Genomic DNA, 17681 nt, shown 5'->3' with positions numbered 1-17681 from the left:
GTTCATTCATCACACACTTGGAAGCACCTACTGTGTGCCCAGCCTTGCTCTAGGCACTGGGAGGCCTCAGTGAAACAAAGAGCCTAAGGGAGGGATTGGGTCTGAGTTGGTGTCCCTTGCTCCTGGGATAGGCTGGGCTCAGAGCAAGCGGCCTGAGTCCCGTGCAGGTTCCATGTTCTAGCCAATGTGGAAAGGCTGGGTCACATCATCCGAGCTGCCTGTCCTCCTGGGTGAGGAGGACACAATTCACAACGACAGCTGTCCGCTCCAGGCGGACAGTGGCGAGGCCTGGCGCGGGGGTGTTCGCGCCTCCCGCGGGCTCCCCAGCCACTCCAGATCTACTTGATGCTGGTCAGGTGGCTGTAGGCAGGGCCCTGCTATGTGCCTCAGTCTCCTTGTCCGCAAAATGGGGGCGGTGACTCACCTTCTCTGAAACAGCTTAGCATACGCGCTCCCTAGGTGTCCAGCAAATTGTCGTTAAATATGGAACGGTAATCAGTGTTGTTGCCGAGATGGAGAAATAAATATTTAAACATACTGGCCTCTAAATGACTCGCAAATTGTGCAAATAAATTCTGAGGAAGTCAGGAGGCCAATTAGCTTCAACATTGACTCATGGCAGTGACGGTGTCCCCCGCCCCACCCCCCAGCCCCACGAAAGTGTATGAGGGTTTCATCTGGTGGGAAGGATACAATTATCACCTCTTGATGGGCCTGGCATTTGCGGCAGAGCCGGGGGCCCACGGGAATCGGTTTATTTCCCTCTCAGCGTCTGAGACTTTGCTCTGTATTTCACTCACGTCCCCAGATGGCCCTTAGCCGTCCCTTGAGGCTGGGGGAGAAAGGAGAAGGAACGAGGGCATTTGGGTCTTTCCCCGACTCACCTCTTCCGTGTGTCCTCCCACGTCACCCAAGCCACCCAGCCCTGTGCAGCTCTTGACGCGATCCCTGCCGCTCATGCTGGAGGCTGGTGCTGTTATTTACTGACAGACTACTCTGTCCTTGGCCCTGTGCTAGGTCCCTGGGTGTCAGGCACATGGAGTCACCCCACACTGGTGGTCAGTGCCGTGACAGACGCACAGGGAGGCCTTTCTCTACCTTGTTGATTTGGCGTACTCCTATTCATCCTTTAAAACCCTGTTCGCCTTCTCCTCTGTAAATCATCCTTCTGTGCACTCCAGCCTTCTGTATCCACAGTGTTCTGTCCTTAGTGTTTGTGTGACGGCCCTCCTGCCTCTCACCTTGACTAGACTGTGGCTTCTGGAAGTGTTGGAAGGCGGGGGAATGTTTTATTCATGAGACACCCAAACCTTCAGGGCATATTTATTTTCACTCTTCCTCTCCTTTAAGGAGAGGCTTTCAGCGGCTTTGAAATATGGTTTGGGGTGGCAGTGAGTGGCTGGAGCCCTGATGTAGCCCAAGTCCGACGGGAGGAAACAGCGTGGCCAGAAGGAGGGGAAGTGGACTGAGATCCAAGACTTTGCGAGGCCAGTGGCGCTCTGACCTTCTCCAGCAGCAGGTGCGACGTGAGAGAGTCCAGGGGTCCCCGAGGCAGACGGTAGCTGTGCTTTGAGGGAAGGGAAGATTAGGAGCTGATCCAGAATAGCCGACACATGGGGAGATGTGCAGGGCGGAGGGCGCCCTAAGAGGCCCGGGCACACAGACATCACCTCCCAGGCCGAGAGCCTAGAAGCTCAGGCACAGAGCCGGCGACACAAGAATGGCCCAGAACCAGGCAGACAGGCACGCCAATGTGGCACACACCCACACTCATGCACACACATGCACACTCGCGTGCCCCACTCACATGAACACTCACGCACCCATGCTCGCACATGCACACGTAGGCACATGCATATACTGGTACACACCCACATTCGTATACCCACACATATGCCTGTGTGCACATACTCTTATACACGCACGCACATGCATATACTTGCACACACCCACACTCGTGCACACACACCCATACATCACATATATGCATACACTCTCTTACACGCATGCACACACATATACTTGCACACACCCACATTCATGCACACACACCCCCATACACTTGCACATGTGCATATGTGCACATGCACTCCATACATTCACACATATGCACATACTCTTACACACGCATGCACACGCAGGCACACACATGTACATGCACGCACACACATATAGTTGTACACACCCACATTCATGTGCACACACACCCATACACTCGCACGTATGTATACGTGCACATGCACTCCATATACTCGCACATACGCACACACTCGTACACATGCATGTACATGCAGGCACACACATGTACATGCATGCTCACACATATAGTTGTACACACCCACATTCAATACCCACGCATATGCCGATGTGCACATACTCTTATACACGCATGCATGCACGCACATGCATATACTTCTACACACCCACACTCATGCACACACACCCATACATCGCATATATGCATACATCATACACTCTCTTACACACACGCAGGCACACACATGTACATGCATGCACACATATGTAGTTGTACACACCCACATTCATGCAGACACACACCCATACACTCGCACATATGCATACGCACACATGCACTCCATACACTCGCACATATGCACACACTCTTACACATGCATGTACACGCAGGCACACACACGTACATGCATGCACACACACATATAGTTGTACACACCCACATTCATATACCCATGCATATGCCGATGTGCGCATACTCTTATACATGCATGCACGCACGCACATGCATATATTTCTACACACCCACACTCGTGTACACACACCCATACATCGCATATATGCATACATGTATACACTCTCTTACACACACGCAGGCACACACATGTACATGCACGCACACATATATAGTTGTACACACCCACATTCATGCAGACACACACCCATACACTCGCACATATGCATACGCGCACATGCACTCCATACACTCGGACATATGCACATACTCTTACACATGCATGCACACGCAGGCACACACATGTACATGTACGCACACATATATAGTACACACCCACATTCATGTGCACACACACTCATACACCAGCACATAGGCATACTTGCACACCCCCTCACTCATACACACATACACACTCACACGTGCACACGCAGGCACACGCGGGCACATGCTCATACTGCATTTGCATCAGAAGGAACACTTAGTGTTCACCCACCCCTACTGCAGCTCCAAAGCTGTCACCTCCCATCTCAGCCGTCCCTGGGGAGCTCGAGGGACACAGCCCATTCATTCGCTCACCTGTTCACTCATTCACCTGAGGACCTTGCCGTACTGGGCCCTGGGCTGAGGACCAGAGATCCAGAGGTGAACCAGAGAAGACACAGCGTGCCCCTCACTGGCTCCCAGGCCACCGCAGGAACAAGACAGCCTCGTCACGTGGTCAGGGCTGTGACAAACTGGCGACTCCAGCGAGCCCCTGGCTGGCCTGAGAGTGAGGTGGACTCGGGAGGTGCCCTGGGAGGAGATTCTCAGGTCCCACGTGAGCCTGAGTCCAAGCCGCCCAGCCCACGGCAGCCCCTCTCCTACGCCCCCTCCTGGCTGCCTTTCCAACCTGGCCCCACCCCTGCGGCCCTGTCACCCCATCCCCGCACCTGTTTTATTTTTCTAAATAACACCTATCGCTACGTGAAATCTCACTCTCACACACACGTACACACACACATGCACGCTCGCTTGTGTATCAGTCATTGTCTTTCTCTCCCACTCGAGGACAAGCAGCCCATCGGCCAGAGTGTGTCCTCACCCAGGATGCTACCCGGTCATCACTGCCCCAGGCTCAGGGGGCCTGCAGTTAGCCCACAACGTCTCCACGGCCCGTCTCCAGAATCCCAAGGTCTCGTCACGCGGAGGCCGGCCTCGCTGCCTCTCTCCCGGACGCAGTCCCCATCGCCCCTGCAGCAGGGTCCACCCTGGCCCGCGCCAGGACCCCCGTGGCTGTGTGAGGCCTCCCCCCCCCACACCCCATCACCTCCTGAGGAGGACCATCACGAGGACTCACCATGTGCTCAGTGCCATTCTAAGCGTACTTGACCTGCGTTAACTCGTGGGTCCTCATAGAAGCCGCTGAGCTTCTATGCCAGCACGCCCTTCTTCACAGATAAAGAAGGTGAGGCCCAGAGAGCTGAGTTCCCCGGTGAGGGTAACGGTAGTGGGCGGCAGGGCAGGAGGGTTTCCGGTCTCCGCCCTGCCACCGGGATGCCCTCGGGACAGTCACACCTGGCTCTGCATTTCCTGACGGCGACTTCGACAAGTCGGGGTCATCCTGGCATCCAGTCTCCCCATCCGGGACGTGGGGAGGGCAGTGCTAGTCCCTACTTCCTGAGCGTCGAGTGTGGGCCAGGCCTGGGAGAGATTGATGAAGCCGTGTCTGTGTGCCCGTCTCCGTACCTTTGAAGACCTCACGGTTTACTGGAATGGAGCGTCGTGCCCGACACACGCCGTGGCACACGCTAAGAGCCTTAGCAGAGAGGTGGTGGGGGTGAGCAGGCCCGTGCCCCCACTGCCAGGGCAGGCTAAGTCTCCGGGCCTGCCGCGTCTGGGTCTTACAGGAGTCGGCACGACCACGTGTTCAAAGAGGGTGAACGTTTCAGGCGGAGGGCGCAGAGGGAAGCCAGGCACGATACCGATGCTGTGTCAGGGGCCCCTGACACCAACCCTTTAAGGTGGGAGTTTGTAGGAGTTAGGCTAACGCCAGCAGCTGTAACAAATAGCCCCGGCTTTGCAGGGCGGAAGATGCCGAAATGTCCTCCTCACTCATGGAAAGGTCCTGGGTGACACATGACTGTCCCACAGAGACGCAGGCTCCTTCCATCCCACGGACCTTCATTCCCAAAGCTTGGCTCCTCACCTTCCAGCAGCGGAAGGGGGAAAGGGGTGGAGAAGACTCACCTGCCTCTGAACAGCCTTGGCTCACAAGTGCCGGGCACCCCTGTGCTCCCACTCCTGTGGGTGAGAACCAGTCCCGTGGCCACACCCAAACTGCAAGGGCAGCTGGGAAACGTAGTTCTTGTCCGGGCCGCCACTCGCGAGGAGGAAACAAAAGTGGTGGATAATCAGCTGGGGTTGCCACGGTATCATCCCATTTTAGAGGTGAGGAAACTGGGGTGCGGAGGGGTTCAGCCACTGCTTCAAAGTCACACAGCAGGCTCAGAACCAATCCCGGGAGGCGAAGCTTTCCTGCAGGGCTGGCAGGCAGTGCCTGCTGGCCGCAGGGCACTGCTTACGTGCACCTTCCCAGCCTCCAGCTTTGATCACGCGGCCCCGGCCTGCCGTTTCCTGCCTTGGCTGCTGGCCCCCCTGCACTCCCCCCATCACCTTATCGCCCTGGGGACCGCCCCTCCTCTGCAGGTGCCCGTGCTGAAGCCCATGGATCTGATGGTGGAGGTGAGCCCACGGAGGGTCTTTGCCAATGGCCACACCTACCACATCAATTCCATCTCCGTCAACAGCGACTGTGAGACGTACATGTCGGCAGATGACCTTCGCATTAACCTCTGGCACCTGGCCATCACCGATAGGAGCTTCAGTATCCTTTCCAGCTGCGGGCAGGGGGCTTCTGGGTGGGGGCGGTTGGCTCAGTTGTAAGCGAGCCGACTTGGGGGCTTCTGCTTTGGTGCAGCGTCTCCAGTGAGTGAGTGGGGCCCGGATTTGGAACCACGGTGAGTTGCTTTATGAAGACTTTAAAGCCGTGGCTGCCGAGGGTTCTGTTCGTCCCCTTGCCTTCTCCAGGTGGTAGTTTTCCATGTCATTCTGGGACCTCATCAGGGGCCACGGAGGAGGTAGAGACCTGGGGTCAGCCCTCCTGGGTTGTGGCCCAAGGCAGGGGCTTCAGTGCTTGATGAACAGCCTCGGGGTCCCAACCAGGGCTTAGAGTGACAGTTGAGGTGTCACCTGTCCGGTTGGATGGGACCAAAGGGGGACCCTGCCTGGTGGTCCCCTGTGTCTAGGCAAGCTAGGGGCAGTCCTGACCCCACTGAGAAGTGGAGAAAGAACTCTGTACAGAAACCAGGCCTGGGAAGGGCCGCAGGGGACAGACCAGCTAGGGTTGCTAAGGTGTCAGGCCTTGCAGACCAACAATAATAATCATACACAGTGCGGCTCTCTGCCTGGCCTCAACACGTGTTCACGTTCACTCACATCACCCTGACAACAACCCAGGAGGTAGGTGCTATCGTGACCTCCTTTACAGATGAGGAAACTGAGTCACGGGGAGCCCCAGTTCACCTGCTCAAAGCTCACGCCTAGCAAATGTCCAGCCCAGGCCCCCCAGCCCTGGATCCCCATGTCCAACCTTCACGTCCAGCTGCCCTTTGTGAAGGATGCCTCCCAGGTGTGCAGTGGCAGGGGGTGCGAGGCCCCCCACCCCCAAGAGCTCTTGTGCAAGCTGACGGTCTCCAGGTGTCCGCTTTGTGCGGGGAGCCGGGCAGTTCCTGCCGTGAGAACCTCCCAACACGGGCTGTCATACCTGCTATTGCTGCCGCCTCACAGGTCAAGAGTGGGTTGTGTCCCTCGGGGCAGAAGCCAGGACTGGCTGGGAGGGCATTTGGGAGCCAGAAGGAGCAGCCTGGAAGGTCTGAAGGAGAAGCAGAGGGTAGCAAACGACTTCTGAGGGCCGAGAGCCAGGCACCTGCCGGAGGCCAGTGGGCAGGGAGACCCTGGGAACGGGGAGAAGGGGGCTCGGATGGGGCAGAGAGTAGCACCCTCTGTTCCCGAGCCCAGCAAGGGGATGTAGGGCAGATGTGGGGCCTCGCGGTCAACGTGAGCCTCTCTCTCTCACTCTGCACATTCAAGCTCGCTGACCTTGGTGAGTAGCCAGATCTCTGGGAGCCTCGGACTCCTCACCGGCCCCTCCCCGCTGGGACTGCAGGGTGCGCGTTCAGGGAGCCCCGCCGAGATGCACCCAGCACGGAGCTGGTGCTCTGCGTGTTGGGAAACGTAAGCGTCTGTCTCCTTCCTGCCCCGAGGGAGTGAGTGCGATGAGCCTGGAGGGTGGAGGTGGATGGTCACAAAGGTTCAAGGAGGAGCTGAGGCTGGAGCGGCTTGGAAGGAATGGAAGCTCAAATTTGGCTTGGTGGACAGGGCTGGGCTGGGCACCTGCCTGACCTTCCGTTCAGGCTGAAAGCCTGGTAGGTCCCACCCCCTCCCCGATGGGAGAGCTTCAGTTGCTCGGAACTCTTCTGTTGCAAGGGTTAGAACAGTTCATCCCCATTGGCTCAGGCAAAACGGCATTTGTTGACTTATGGACCGTGAGAAGGCTTCAGGCACAGGTGGATTCAGGGGCTGAAACGATGTCATCGGATGTCTCTCTCTGCTTCTTGCCTCTGCTCTCTGCTCTAGAGGCTTGTCTTAGGTGCCACGTGGCGGCAAATGGGGGCCAGCGGCACATGTCCCGCCCTCCCAGAGTAAAGTCCAAGAGACAAGGGACCAGTTTTCTGTGAACTGTCCCACTATAAGCCCCCAGATGGCACCATGGGCTCTGATTGGGCCTCAGGGGCACCTCCGAACCCATGACTGGGGTCGGGGGGGGATGCAGTGCTCTCACTGGCCAGGCCTGAGTCAAGGGTGCTGGAAGGGGGTCAGTGGGGGGGAATCTCCTGCCAGGCACTGCCCCAGCAGTTGGGAGCCCCCACAGCGGGCCACACAGACGGACGTCCGCTGCCAGGTGTGAGGTGTGGGCCAGCTTCCTAGCAGAGTGAAACGAGTCACATGGGAGCCCCAGGTCTGCACACGGGGTGGGCGTGGGACTTGCGTGTACCTGCAGGGGGCCGTCCTAGGTGCTTCCTCCCAGCGCCGTGCGGTGCACGGAGCCGTTTGCCGTCGTGAGCTCGCCTGGTGTGCGTGTTGGTGTGAAAGCTGCGAAGCGGTTACGCATCATCAGCCCATTTTGCAGATGAGGAAAGAGAGGTTCCGGGAGACGGGGGGCTGGGCTGACGGGGGCAGAGCTGGGACTCGCGCTCAGGCCGCCGAGGCCTGGCCCCAGGCGGCTTGGCCTACCCTTGGGCTGCCCGCTGCAGCCACCCTCCTGGTTTCCACTCCCGGGCTGCTATGAAGATTCGGTAGCGTTGTGAATGCCCACAGCCCTTAAAACCTGTAAAGCCCTGAAGCCGTGTAAGGACTAGTGTATCATTCATTCATTCAGCCATTAAGGCCTGGTGCCTCCTCTGGCCTGGGCCCCGTGCAAGCCCCGGGACACAGGGGCAATGGAAGAACTCGGCCCTGCCGGTGGGGACCTCCTTCCGCGTCAGGGACGTTGCGCTGCTTTGGTGGGCATGGCAGGGTGAGGATGCTGGGAGGGGCCGGGCTCCTAATGTCAGTGGTTCCAGAAACCCCCTCACGCCTGCTCCTGTGTCTGTGTGCTGTGTTCCTTCATTTTCCCGATGTTTCTAGTTTCTATTTATTTTCTTAAAAAAATTTTTTTTTATTAGAGAGAGAGAGAGAGAGCGTGAGCAGGGGAGGAGCAGAGAGAGAATCTTGCTCAGCGCAGAGCCCAGCTCGGGGCTCGATCCCACGACCCTGGGATCGTGACCTGAGCCGAAATCAAGACTCAGACGCTCCACCAATGGAGCCACCCAGGTGCCCCTCTGTTAATTTCCTTTAAATCAAGTTGCTTTCTTTTTTGTCTTTTTGTCTAAATTAATGCGTTCTAAATGCGGCTGCCATAAGTGAAAATAAAACCTATGACCTATCACAGGCGGGACGAAACGGTGAAGACAAATGCTATGAGAACAGGACAGCGGGGATAAAATCGTCCCTCCGCCCCGGCCAGTGCAACTTCCTGTGACAGTGCAAATATCCCAGCTCTGGGCAGGCTGGTAGGTAGCTGCCGGCCGTGTGTGCTGGGGGAGCGCCTAAAATGTGGCTAGGTTGACCACGGAACGGAGCTTTTTATTTAGTTTTGTTTCAGTTAATTCAGATTTCAAGTTAAACAGCCACCCGTGGCGGCCGAGCTGGACAGTGCATGCAGCCTCTGTTGGAGGCCGGTTCTCAGTCAAGGAGGGAGATGAAAATGTGCTTGAAGTCAGAGCATAGCAGCATGGAATGGAGGCTTTCTCCCTTCTCCATCAAATGGATTGGAAAATAATTGGAGACTTTTCTCAGTGTATGAATCTGTGCTGGGAAGGCTGTGCCTGCCCCTCTCCTCGCTGCACTGTAAGCAGGGGGCAGGGGCAGCACTGCTCAGCCCGGGGGGCTTCCTGGGCTGCGTGTGTGTGCCGTGGGTGGACTGGATTCCAGCGGGCAAGTCTGGAGGCCAGGAGCCCAGCGGGGAGATCCAGGGAGAGACGGCGATGGGCCGGCAGCGTCACGGCCATGAGCAGGAGTCAGTGGAGTAGTGAGGCAGGAGGCCGTATCGTGACTGTCTTTTGGACCAACGTGGCCACAGGACGTTGGAACAGGCTAGTTGTAAGAGAAGAGGGTTGATCCGCCACAGGACTGCAGGCCCAGTTGTCCTGAGTCCTCACTGGCGGCTGTGCCTCCTTGCCCTATTTAAACACACAGATTGCGCCCCGTCCGTGTGTTGGAGAGCACACCTTTCACGGCTGTATTTGCTGAGTACCTACTTGTGCCAGACGTTTGAATTAGCTAGGCAAAGTCCCCTGCCCCCCTGGAACCAGCAGACAATAAACCATTAATATAAGGAACAAGTGACATACCCAGCATGTCCATGCAAGCAGCGGACAAGTACCGTGAGCCCACGGGGCGCGGCGGTGTGCATTGTGTCGAGCCCTGTCTACCTGCGTGGCCGCGGGTGTGGGCTGGGTGGGGGCTGCGTGAGCCGGGGCCGTTGTTTGGCCAAGTGAGGGTGCCTTGCAGGCAATGGCAAAAACGACGACTGACCCTAAGGTCTAGGCCAGGTGAGGAGGAGACGGCTAGTGACCAGAGAGGAGCACGTGTCATTGGGGGGTCCCCCTGGGGACCCAGGGGTCTTCCCTGGCTGCAGGTCCTGCCACATAACGGCACGTTAGACGTGTGTGGTGCCTCTTAATTTTGTGAAGGTGAACTGCTAGCTGATCGGAATATAAAGACGGGCCCGTGCCTTGAGGTGGAGGAGTGTGCGTGCTGCAGAGCTGGGCCCCGGGCAGCCCCTGCCTGTGGAAACAGTACCCTGGAGGCAGACAGAAGGAGTGGAGTGGAGTCTCCGGGGGTGGGTGGTTGTGGAAACCTCCTGTTCAGACCGATTCATCAGGGAACCACGCTGTACGTCGCTCCCCGTGGCCCGCTGCTGTTTTGGCCACCAGAGCGACAGGACACGGGGGCCCGGAGCAGAGACTGGCACCCGCCCTGTGGAGGTCGGCCTCCCTGGTGGGGAAGGTCAGGTCTGCGGGTGTGATGATAGGTTCCTACACAGCCCGGCCGAGTAATTAGAAAAGGTGTTTCATTTCCACCTCGGGAGGAGGCCGGCAAGGCCTGCTGAGCTGGGGAGTTGCTCCGAATCTGGACACCCCTCTTGTGCCTGTAACTCCTGGGGGCTTCGGCGCCTGGGGCTTCCCATTCCTTCGACTCTCGCCCTCCGGTGCCTTGACTTGCCCTGACACTGCTGTTCAATGTCAAGGCCACTGGAAGTTTGCTGCTGTGGTACCACCTCCGCAAGTCGGAATGTAACACCTTCAGTCTAAGCAGAATTGCTTTGTAGTGAAGGTTTTAAGAGACGGGAAAACTTCTTGAATAAGGGAGAAATGGTGGGCGTCGTTTTGACCGGTGAGAAAAGGTGGTAAGAAAGCTCACTCCGAGGCCCCTTCCTCTGCTGATTTGAGCACTGGTCATTCTGAGCAGAGGGTGGGGGGCCTGGTGCTTACTGAGCCCCTCTGTGTGCCAGGCACACGCGTGATGCAGTGTCTCCTTCCTCTCCCTCACCCACAAGCTAGAAAGAGGTGCCAAGCCCTTTCCGCTTACCCCCTGGACGGCTCTGGAATCATGCCCTCCTCTCCTTCTCTGCCAAAGGCCCCACTGGGGCCGGACCATTCCTGCTTGGCCTGTTGCCTGGATCCCACATTGCCCAGCCAGCTGGTCCTCCGCAGAGCTGTGAGAGTTGCTCATCAGAACCTCTGATCTGACCTCATCAGGCCCCTGCTTAAAGCTCAGTGGTTCCCGTCAGCTTCTGGAAAAAGTCAAAATCCTTCAGCGGTGCCCTAGGGCTCTTCATAACCAGCCCCCGCCCACCTCCCCAGGCTCCTGTGTATCAGGCTTATGTACACCTTCAGGCCATTGGGTTTCCCTTAATGTTATGGGAGGGGTTTAAGAGAGGGGGTGTTCTGTCTTCTGCTGGTCCTTCCTGGGATCATTCTTCCTCCCTCTCAGCCTGGCTGGCTGCCATGTGGCCAAAAGTGTCACCCATAGCCCCCTCTGCTCTGTCTACTCTGCACCCCTCCTGGGCTATCAGAGCCCCTCCAGGCCCACACTTCCTGGTCACACTGGGCTTTCCTCGTCTCTTAATATGACCGCCTCTTCTATTTTCTGGTGAAACCCTCAAGATTCAGTGCACCCAGTCTTAGCCCTCTCTGTATCCCCATGTATAATGCAGGGTCCAGCACATAGCAGGTGCTTATGAATGGTCGTACACGGTGACTTTGGACGGAGGAGTTCCAGTCTCCATCTGGTCTTAGGGATGTAGACACCTCCTTGTGAATCTGGGCTCCAGGGGCCTCAGAGACCCTGAACACTAAAGAGCAGTGGTCTGGGCTCTGGGGTCTGGCAGACCTGCGCTCAGATTCCTTGTTTAACCCCCTTGGCCACCAATTTCCACCAATGTAAAATGGGCCACGTTCCTTATTCTAAGGATATTTGTAAGGAATGAAGAAATCACGCACATGAAAGGCCTGGTACTACTCGGGGCCCAGCAGGGGGCCAGTATTTCCCTCCTGAACAACAGATCCTCAGATATTTAAGGCTGGCTCTCATAAAATCCCTGCATTGTCTCTGGTTGTCAAAGCCCCTTTTTTACTCCAGCACTGTGCCCACATCTGTTGAAACAACCTCTCACGTCCCTTAATACCAACATTTGAGACAGTTAGGCAGCTCTGAGCGATTTTTCTTGAGCTCGATGCTTCTTAAAGGTAACAGATTGCACAGAGGGTCTCAGCTGATGGGCCTCTGCTTTATTTTTAGCACTCGGAGAACTGTGAAGATGGTTCAATTGATTTTTCTCCCCTCTGAGCGATTTCTCATGGTGGAATCTGGCACTGCACCAAGCCTTGGTCTGGAACAAATTCCTAATTGCCATTTATAGAGCAGGTCCTGAAGCTAGGTGGGATGGTGTGGCAATAATTAGGGGTAAAGGCTCCAAACCTCGGTCAGCACACTGCTGCCTGCGGGCTGGGAGTGTTCCCCATGCTGAGAGCAAAGGAAGGGACTGGCCGAGGCCCCTCCATGTGCCAGGGTCTGTGATTAACGAAAAACCTGGAGCTTGGCACCCAGCCTGCCTCACTCACTGGCCACCCTGCCAGTCACTTAGCCTTCCTCAGCCTTGCTTTTCTTGTCAGTTCAGTGGAGTGTGACTCCTGTGCTGGGGGCTGTCAGGGTAGAATGGCTGGAGAGCACAGGGCCTGGTGTACTGTAGACAGCCCACCCTGGCCCTGACCTGCTGTCAGGCACCCTACAGGCTACCTTCTTCCATCCTCCCCTAGTACCACTCTGCAGAGAAGGAACAGGAGCATCTGCTCAGAAGTGCTTGAGTCTGAATCCCCAAAATCAGTTTCCACCCAGGAAGCATGTCGTTAAGCTATTAGCACACCACTGTTTTGGGGGCTCAGCAAAGGCCAGGCTTCCCAGGGGCTGAGCCCCGGTGCAGCTGTCCTTGGTGCTGACCCTGAGCTGAGCGCCCACGGACCTGTCCGTGGTGCTGACCCGGGCCCCAGCTCTCGTGCAGCTGTCCGTGGTGCTGACTCCATTGTCCGCCAGAGCATCATCTTCCTCACCACCTCGCACACACCACCGTCACCTCTTACTGAACGCTTACTCTGTGCAAACAGTGCTCTAAGCACATTGCACGTATTAATCTATTTAGTCCTCCTGACAACACTGTGGAGTAGGCATTATTGACATCCCCCTTTCGTAGATGCAGAAAGTGAGCCACAGGAAGGTTAAGTAATTACCCAGAGTTACCCAGCTGGGAAGTGTCAGGGCCTAGGATTCAGACTTGGGACCTCTGGATGCAGAACCTATGTGATTCACTGTCATGCCGCACTGCCTCTCAGTCATGATAGTGACAACCCCAGGGCAGCCACCGTTACTCCACCTTCAATCTGCAGGTGCCTCAAACCCTTAGAATGGCTCGCCTGTGTTGCTGTCATTCCTTCCATTTTGTGGGTGTGGAGATGGGCTCTGAGAAGTGGGTGCACTTGCCCATGGCCCGTCCAGCCCCATCAGTACAATGATGTTTCCTGACTCTTTTCTTAGATCCTAAGGGAGAGCAGGTGCTTTTCACCACACTGCAGGACAGAGTAGGGGTTGCTTGGTGGCAGAGGTGACACAGGTGGCTGAGTGCACAGGCCATAGCTGTAGTTTTTTTTTTTTTTTCAACATTTTTTATTTATTTTTGGGACAGAGAGAGACAGAGCATGAACGGGGGAGGGGCAGAGAGAGAGGGAGACACAGAATCGGAAACAGGCTCCAGGCTCCGAGCCATCAGCCCAGAGCCTGACGCGGGGCTCGAACTCACGGACCGCGAGATCGTGACCTGGCTGAAGTCGGACGCTTAACCGACTGCGCCACCCAGGCGCCCTGTAGTTTCTTTTTATTTTAAGTTTATTTATTTTTGAGAGAGAGAGAGAGAGAGAGAGGAGCAGAGAGAGGGAACCCCAAGCAAGCTCCACGCTGTCAGCACAGAGCCCGATGCGGGGCTTGAACTCACGAATCATGAGATCATGACCTGACTCGAAATCAAGAGCTGGACACTTAAGCCACCCAGGTGTCCCAACAGCTGGAGGTTTCTAACATACCCTCTAATCGTGGGGACGTGAGACTCTGCCGTGCTTCTGATCCTTCCTGAAAGGGCTCCATGGCATTTCTGTGACACGCTCCTGATTAAAACCCCCTTGACCACAGTCTGGAGCCCCGTCTCCCACCCTCTCCCCCCATTGGGGCTCCAGCTGGCTGCCGTGTCACAGATCCTCAGCCTTACGCCTCTGTCTCATGTGGAACTCCCCCGCTTTCCCCCGGATGATCCTACTCTTCTCAGTCCTCGGCTTGATGCCTTTGGCTCCCTGAATCTCCACACCAGCTCAGGACCTTGCCAAAAATCCTATCCCGTACACCCTGTGTGTCTCTCCTGGGGGAGTATCATGGGCCTCTCTGGTGTCACTGCTGGGTTAGAAGCCCTGGGAGAGGAGGTCAGGATGGGCTCCAGTTTGCCCTTTCTTAGCCACCCGGGTGTGTGTCCCAGCACTGTCTTGCCTAGGGTTTCTGTCTCAGCTCTTAGGAACCAAGGCATGCAATTCAGCACAGACCCCCAAGTCCTTGTTTTCTTGGGGGGGGTCATTATTGCACGTCTGGCAACCAGCTTAATTTTGTGTTTTTCCAGAGAAAGAGAAAGCCTCTGATTCTGATTTGATAAACTTTAATTATTGCTAAAGGTACTAACCTTGCGCTGGGGCCTTTAAAAAAAAACACACGTATCTCCACATCACTTTATTTTATTCATTTTATTTTAATTGCTAGAGCCTTTGACTTACGTCATCTCATTAAATCTTCATCGTAGCCCTGCAAAACAGATTTTATCAGTGCATTCTACAGATGAGAAAAGCAGGGTGCAGAGAGGTTGAGAAAGTTTCTGGAGGTCACACAGCTGTTTACGGTGGAGCTGGCCTGTCAAGTCCCAGTCTTTGTGACTCAGAACTGAGTGCTCTCTCCCTGTCCAAGTACTTGGGAAGGACATAAGCTGGCTTGTGGTAGAAGTGTGCAGACTGGCTCAACACATGGAGAAGACCTACAAGGGTTTCAGTGGGCTTGTACAGTGAACGTTTACCCAGAATCCCCCTCTCTCCATGGCCCTGTATGGCTCCGGCGATCAGGCTCTTCTCTCTGAGCAGAATCACACCATCACAGTAAGTTTCCAAGAAGAGAAGGGAAGAGGCTGTCATAGGCTGAATTGTGTCCCACCAAAATACATATGTTGATGTCCTAAATCTTAACCCCGGGACTTCATAATGGGATTGCATTTGGTCCTTAAATGGGTGATTAAAGCAAAACAAGTCTGCTAGGGTGGGTCTTAATCCCAAAGGCAAAACAAGTCTGCTAGGGTGGGTCTTAATCTCATATGACTGGTGTTCTTATAACAAGAGGAGGTTAGGACCGCACAGAGGGAAGATCAGGTGAGGACCCAGGGAGATGGTCACCTGCATGCCAAGGAGAGAGGCCTCAAAGAAACCCACCTCCTGACACCTCAGTCTTGAACTTCCAGCCTCCAGGACTGGGGGAGAATAACGATTGTCTAAGCCCCTCATCTATGACATCCGCTGTGGCAGCCCGAGCAAATTCATACAGAGGCAAAGGTTGCCAGGAACCTCGTACAGGATCTGATGTGGTTTGGCCAGAGTGCTTATGGCTCATCTTTGTAGCTAGGGCATCTCTTGGAGCAAATCTTCTGAAAACAGCAACTCTGCTGGCTGTGCCCCAACAGGACTGTGTCCGTGTGCAGGAGGCCTTCTGGGGCACCTGCACACCCAGTGTCCCCGGAGAGCCTGTCGGGGAGGCTTCTCGTGGCGTGGTCCTTGGCAGAACTGCCTCTGTACTCACTCGCTAGCTGCTCAGTCACCATGGGAACCGCCTCCCCCATCCTGATTGCCTGTTCCCGCAGAGACATCTAGATAAACCATGCTTTGCTCAGTTAAATCAATGGAGCCCAAGGCTGCATCTTTCTCATTACTGAACTCCCCCACCCACGCTGTCGGCACCCACCTTGCAGGGTCACGGGCCAGTCCAATGTGCCCCAGCAGCAGGGCCCTGCGGTTGTGTATTGGGTGGGGATGCACTTAGTCCAGAACAGAGGGCACACGGGGAGAAGCACCGCCTGGGAGTTAGGAAGCCAGGACTCTGTTCCCGCTCACCCATGCTCCACACGTGGCCCTGCACAAGCCACTCCCTGCCCTGGCCTGCTTCGTGGGAGTGGAGGGTGGGCGGTCTTTCCCACAGGGATGCGAGGTGCCTGGCCCGTGGGTGCAGGGCCGGGGGCTGCCCTCCACAGCTCTCTGAGGCTGTGACAGTGTCTCCAAACTCAGTTAGTTGCTGCGTCTTCATAGAGCCATTTTTTGTGACCTTGCCACCGAAGCCTGTCCTGATATTAGTGAATATTTGTGTCCTTCTCTGATATTGATGGGATGGTTTTCATATCCGTTTCTCCCTTGAGCTCCTTCTCAAACAAATCAGTGACGTTTACTCATTTCATGTGCCGGACTCATCTTATGGCCGGTGGAGGAGTGTGGCACTTTGTGCCTGTGCCCACACCCTGCACAGGTGGGAGAGACGAAGATCGGAAGAAGGAGGGCCGCTGGAGGTGGAGTGACCTTCTCCCCGACATGTCAGAGGCTCTCTGTGTGGGGCCTCCTGGCGTTGCAGCTCCCGGGCAATGAGGGCTGGCAAACGGTTCTCCACGCTGATGTGACCCTGCCTGGCTTCAGGCCATCAGACCGTGCCTTTGGCAGCAGGAGATAAAGGAGTTTCTATAAAAATCTCTGCAAACCCGATGACTCAGCAGAAGGCCTGCCTGGATTAGATGCCGGTGTCCTTGGCAATAAGAGCTACAGACTTTGCTGTAGGGCGGGACAAACGGGCCTGTTTTCTGAGCTCCGCCGACACCCCCCAGGCAAGGGCCAGAGCTCACAGGGCTGTGCCAGGCGCCGGAGGACATCCTCATGCTGGGGGAGGAGCCAGGCCAGTGAGGCTGTTTTTACACACTGGTCCTGTGTGGGGGTCAAGAGGGAAGGTTCCTGCTACAAAAGCAAGATCGCGGTCCTTCTTCTTGGCCCTGGGCCAGCAGAGAACAGCCCTGGGGGCCAAATCCACCCGTTCATAAAGTTTTATGGGCTCTCAGCCACTCCCATTCATTTACATGCTGTCTGTGACCCCGATAGAGCAGGAGGGTTGAGTATCGAGGTGAGATCTTATGGCTCCTATCCCTAAAATGTTTACTGTCTGGCCTCTTACAGACATTTGCCTGCTCTGGATCTAGAGCAACACACCCACTCACACTTGGGCCCTGAAGGAAGAGGGATTCATCGTATGACATGGAGGCAGGAGCCAAAGGCTTCGAGGAGCCAGAGACCTCCTCCTCCAGGGGGCGCTGGCCCCTCCATGCCCACCCAGGCAGTCAGGGGCCAGGGTTTATGCTTCTCACCCCTCCTCTGCTTTGCCCCATCACACAGTGGGTCTATTGCCAGCTCTGGAATCCGACTCAGTCCCAGGCTGCCCGCCCCCCGCCTCTGCCGAGTCCCCAGAGAGTGGCTCTTCCTTGCTGAGCCTCTATTTCCTCGTCCACGGGCTGGGGTACACCCCATTCACCGGTGGAGAGGTTTGAGCAGGACACAGATGTGAAGCTGGGCTGGAGTTATTTATTTCTGTGAGAGAGAGAGACAGAGCACGAGCAGCGGAGGGGCAGAGAGAGAGGGAGACACAGAATCCAAAGCAGGTTCCAGGCTCCGAG

At 56.0% G+C, this 17681-nt stretch overlaps 1 protein-coding gene across 3 annotated transcripts in view; it reads left to right on the top strand.

The window, feature by feature from the left end:
• The window catches only part of PPP2R2C (protein phosphatase 2 regulatory subunit Bgamma), a 139540-nt gene that overhangs the window by 90059 nt on the left and 31800 nt on the right, over positions 1 to 17681 (top strand). For all 3 annotated transcript variants that reach the window (XM_058723151.1, XM_058723153.1, XM_058723152.1), the window contains exon 5: positions 5396 to 5573. In XM_058723151.1, coding sequence (XP_058579134.1) covers positions 5396 to 5573 — 178 coding nt within the window. The remainder of the gene's footprint in view (positions 1 to 5395; positions 5574 to 17681) is intronic.

Source organism: Neofelis nebulosa, chromosome 3 (genome assembly GCF_028018385.1).
Source record: "Neofelis nebulosa isolate mNeoNeb1 chromosome 3, mNeoNeb1.pri, whole genome shotgun sequence".
NCBI classification, from domain to species: Eukaryota; Metazoa; Chordata; class Mammalia; order Carnivora; family Felidae; genus Neofelis; species Neofelis nebulosa.
The sequence above is the reverse complement of the archived record's forward strand: the minus strand, read 5'-3'. Positions and strand labels throughout refer to the sequence as shown.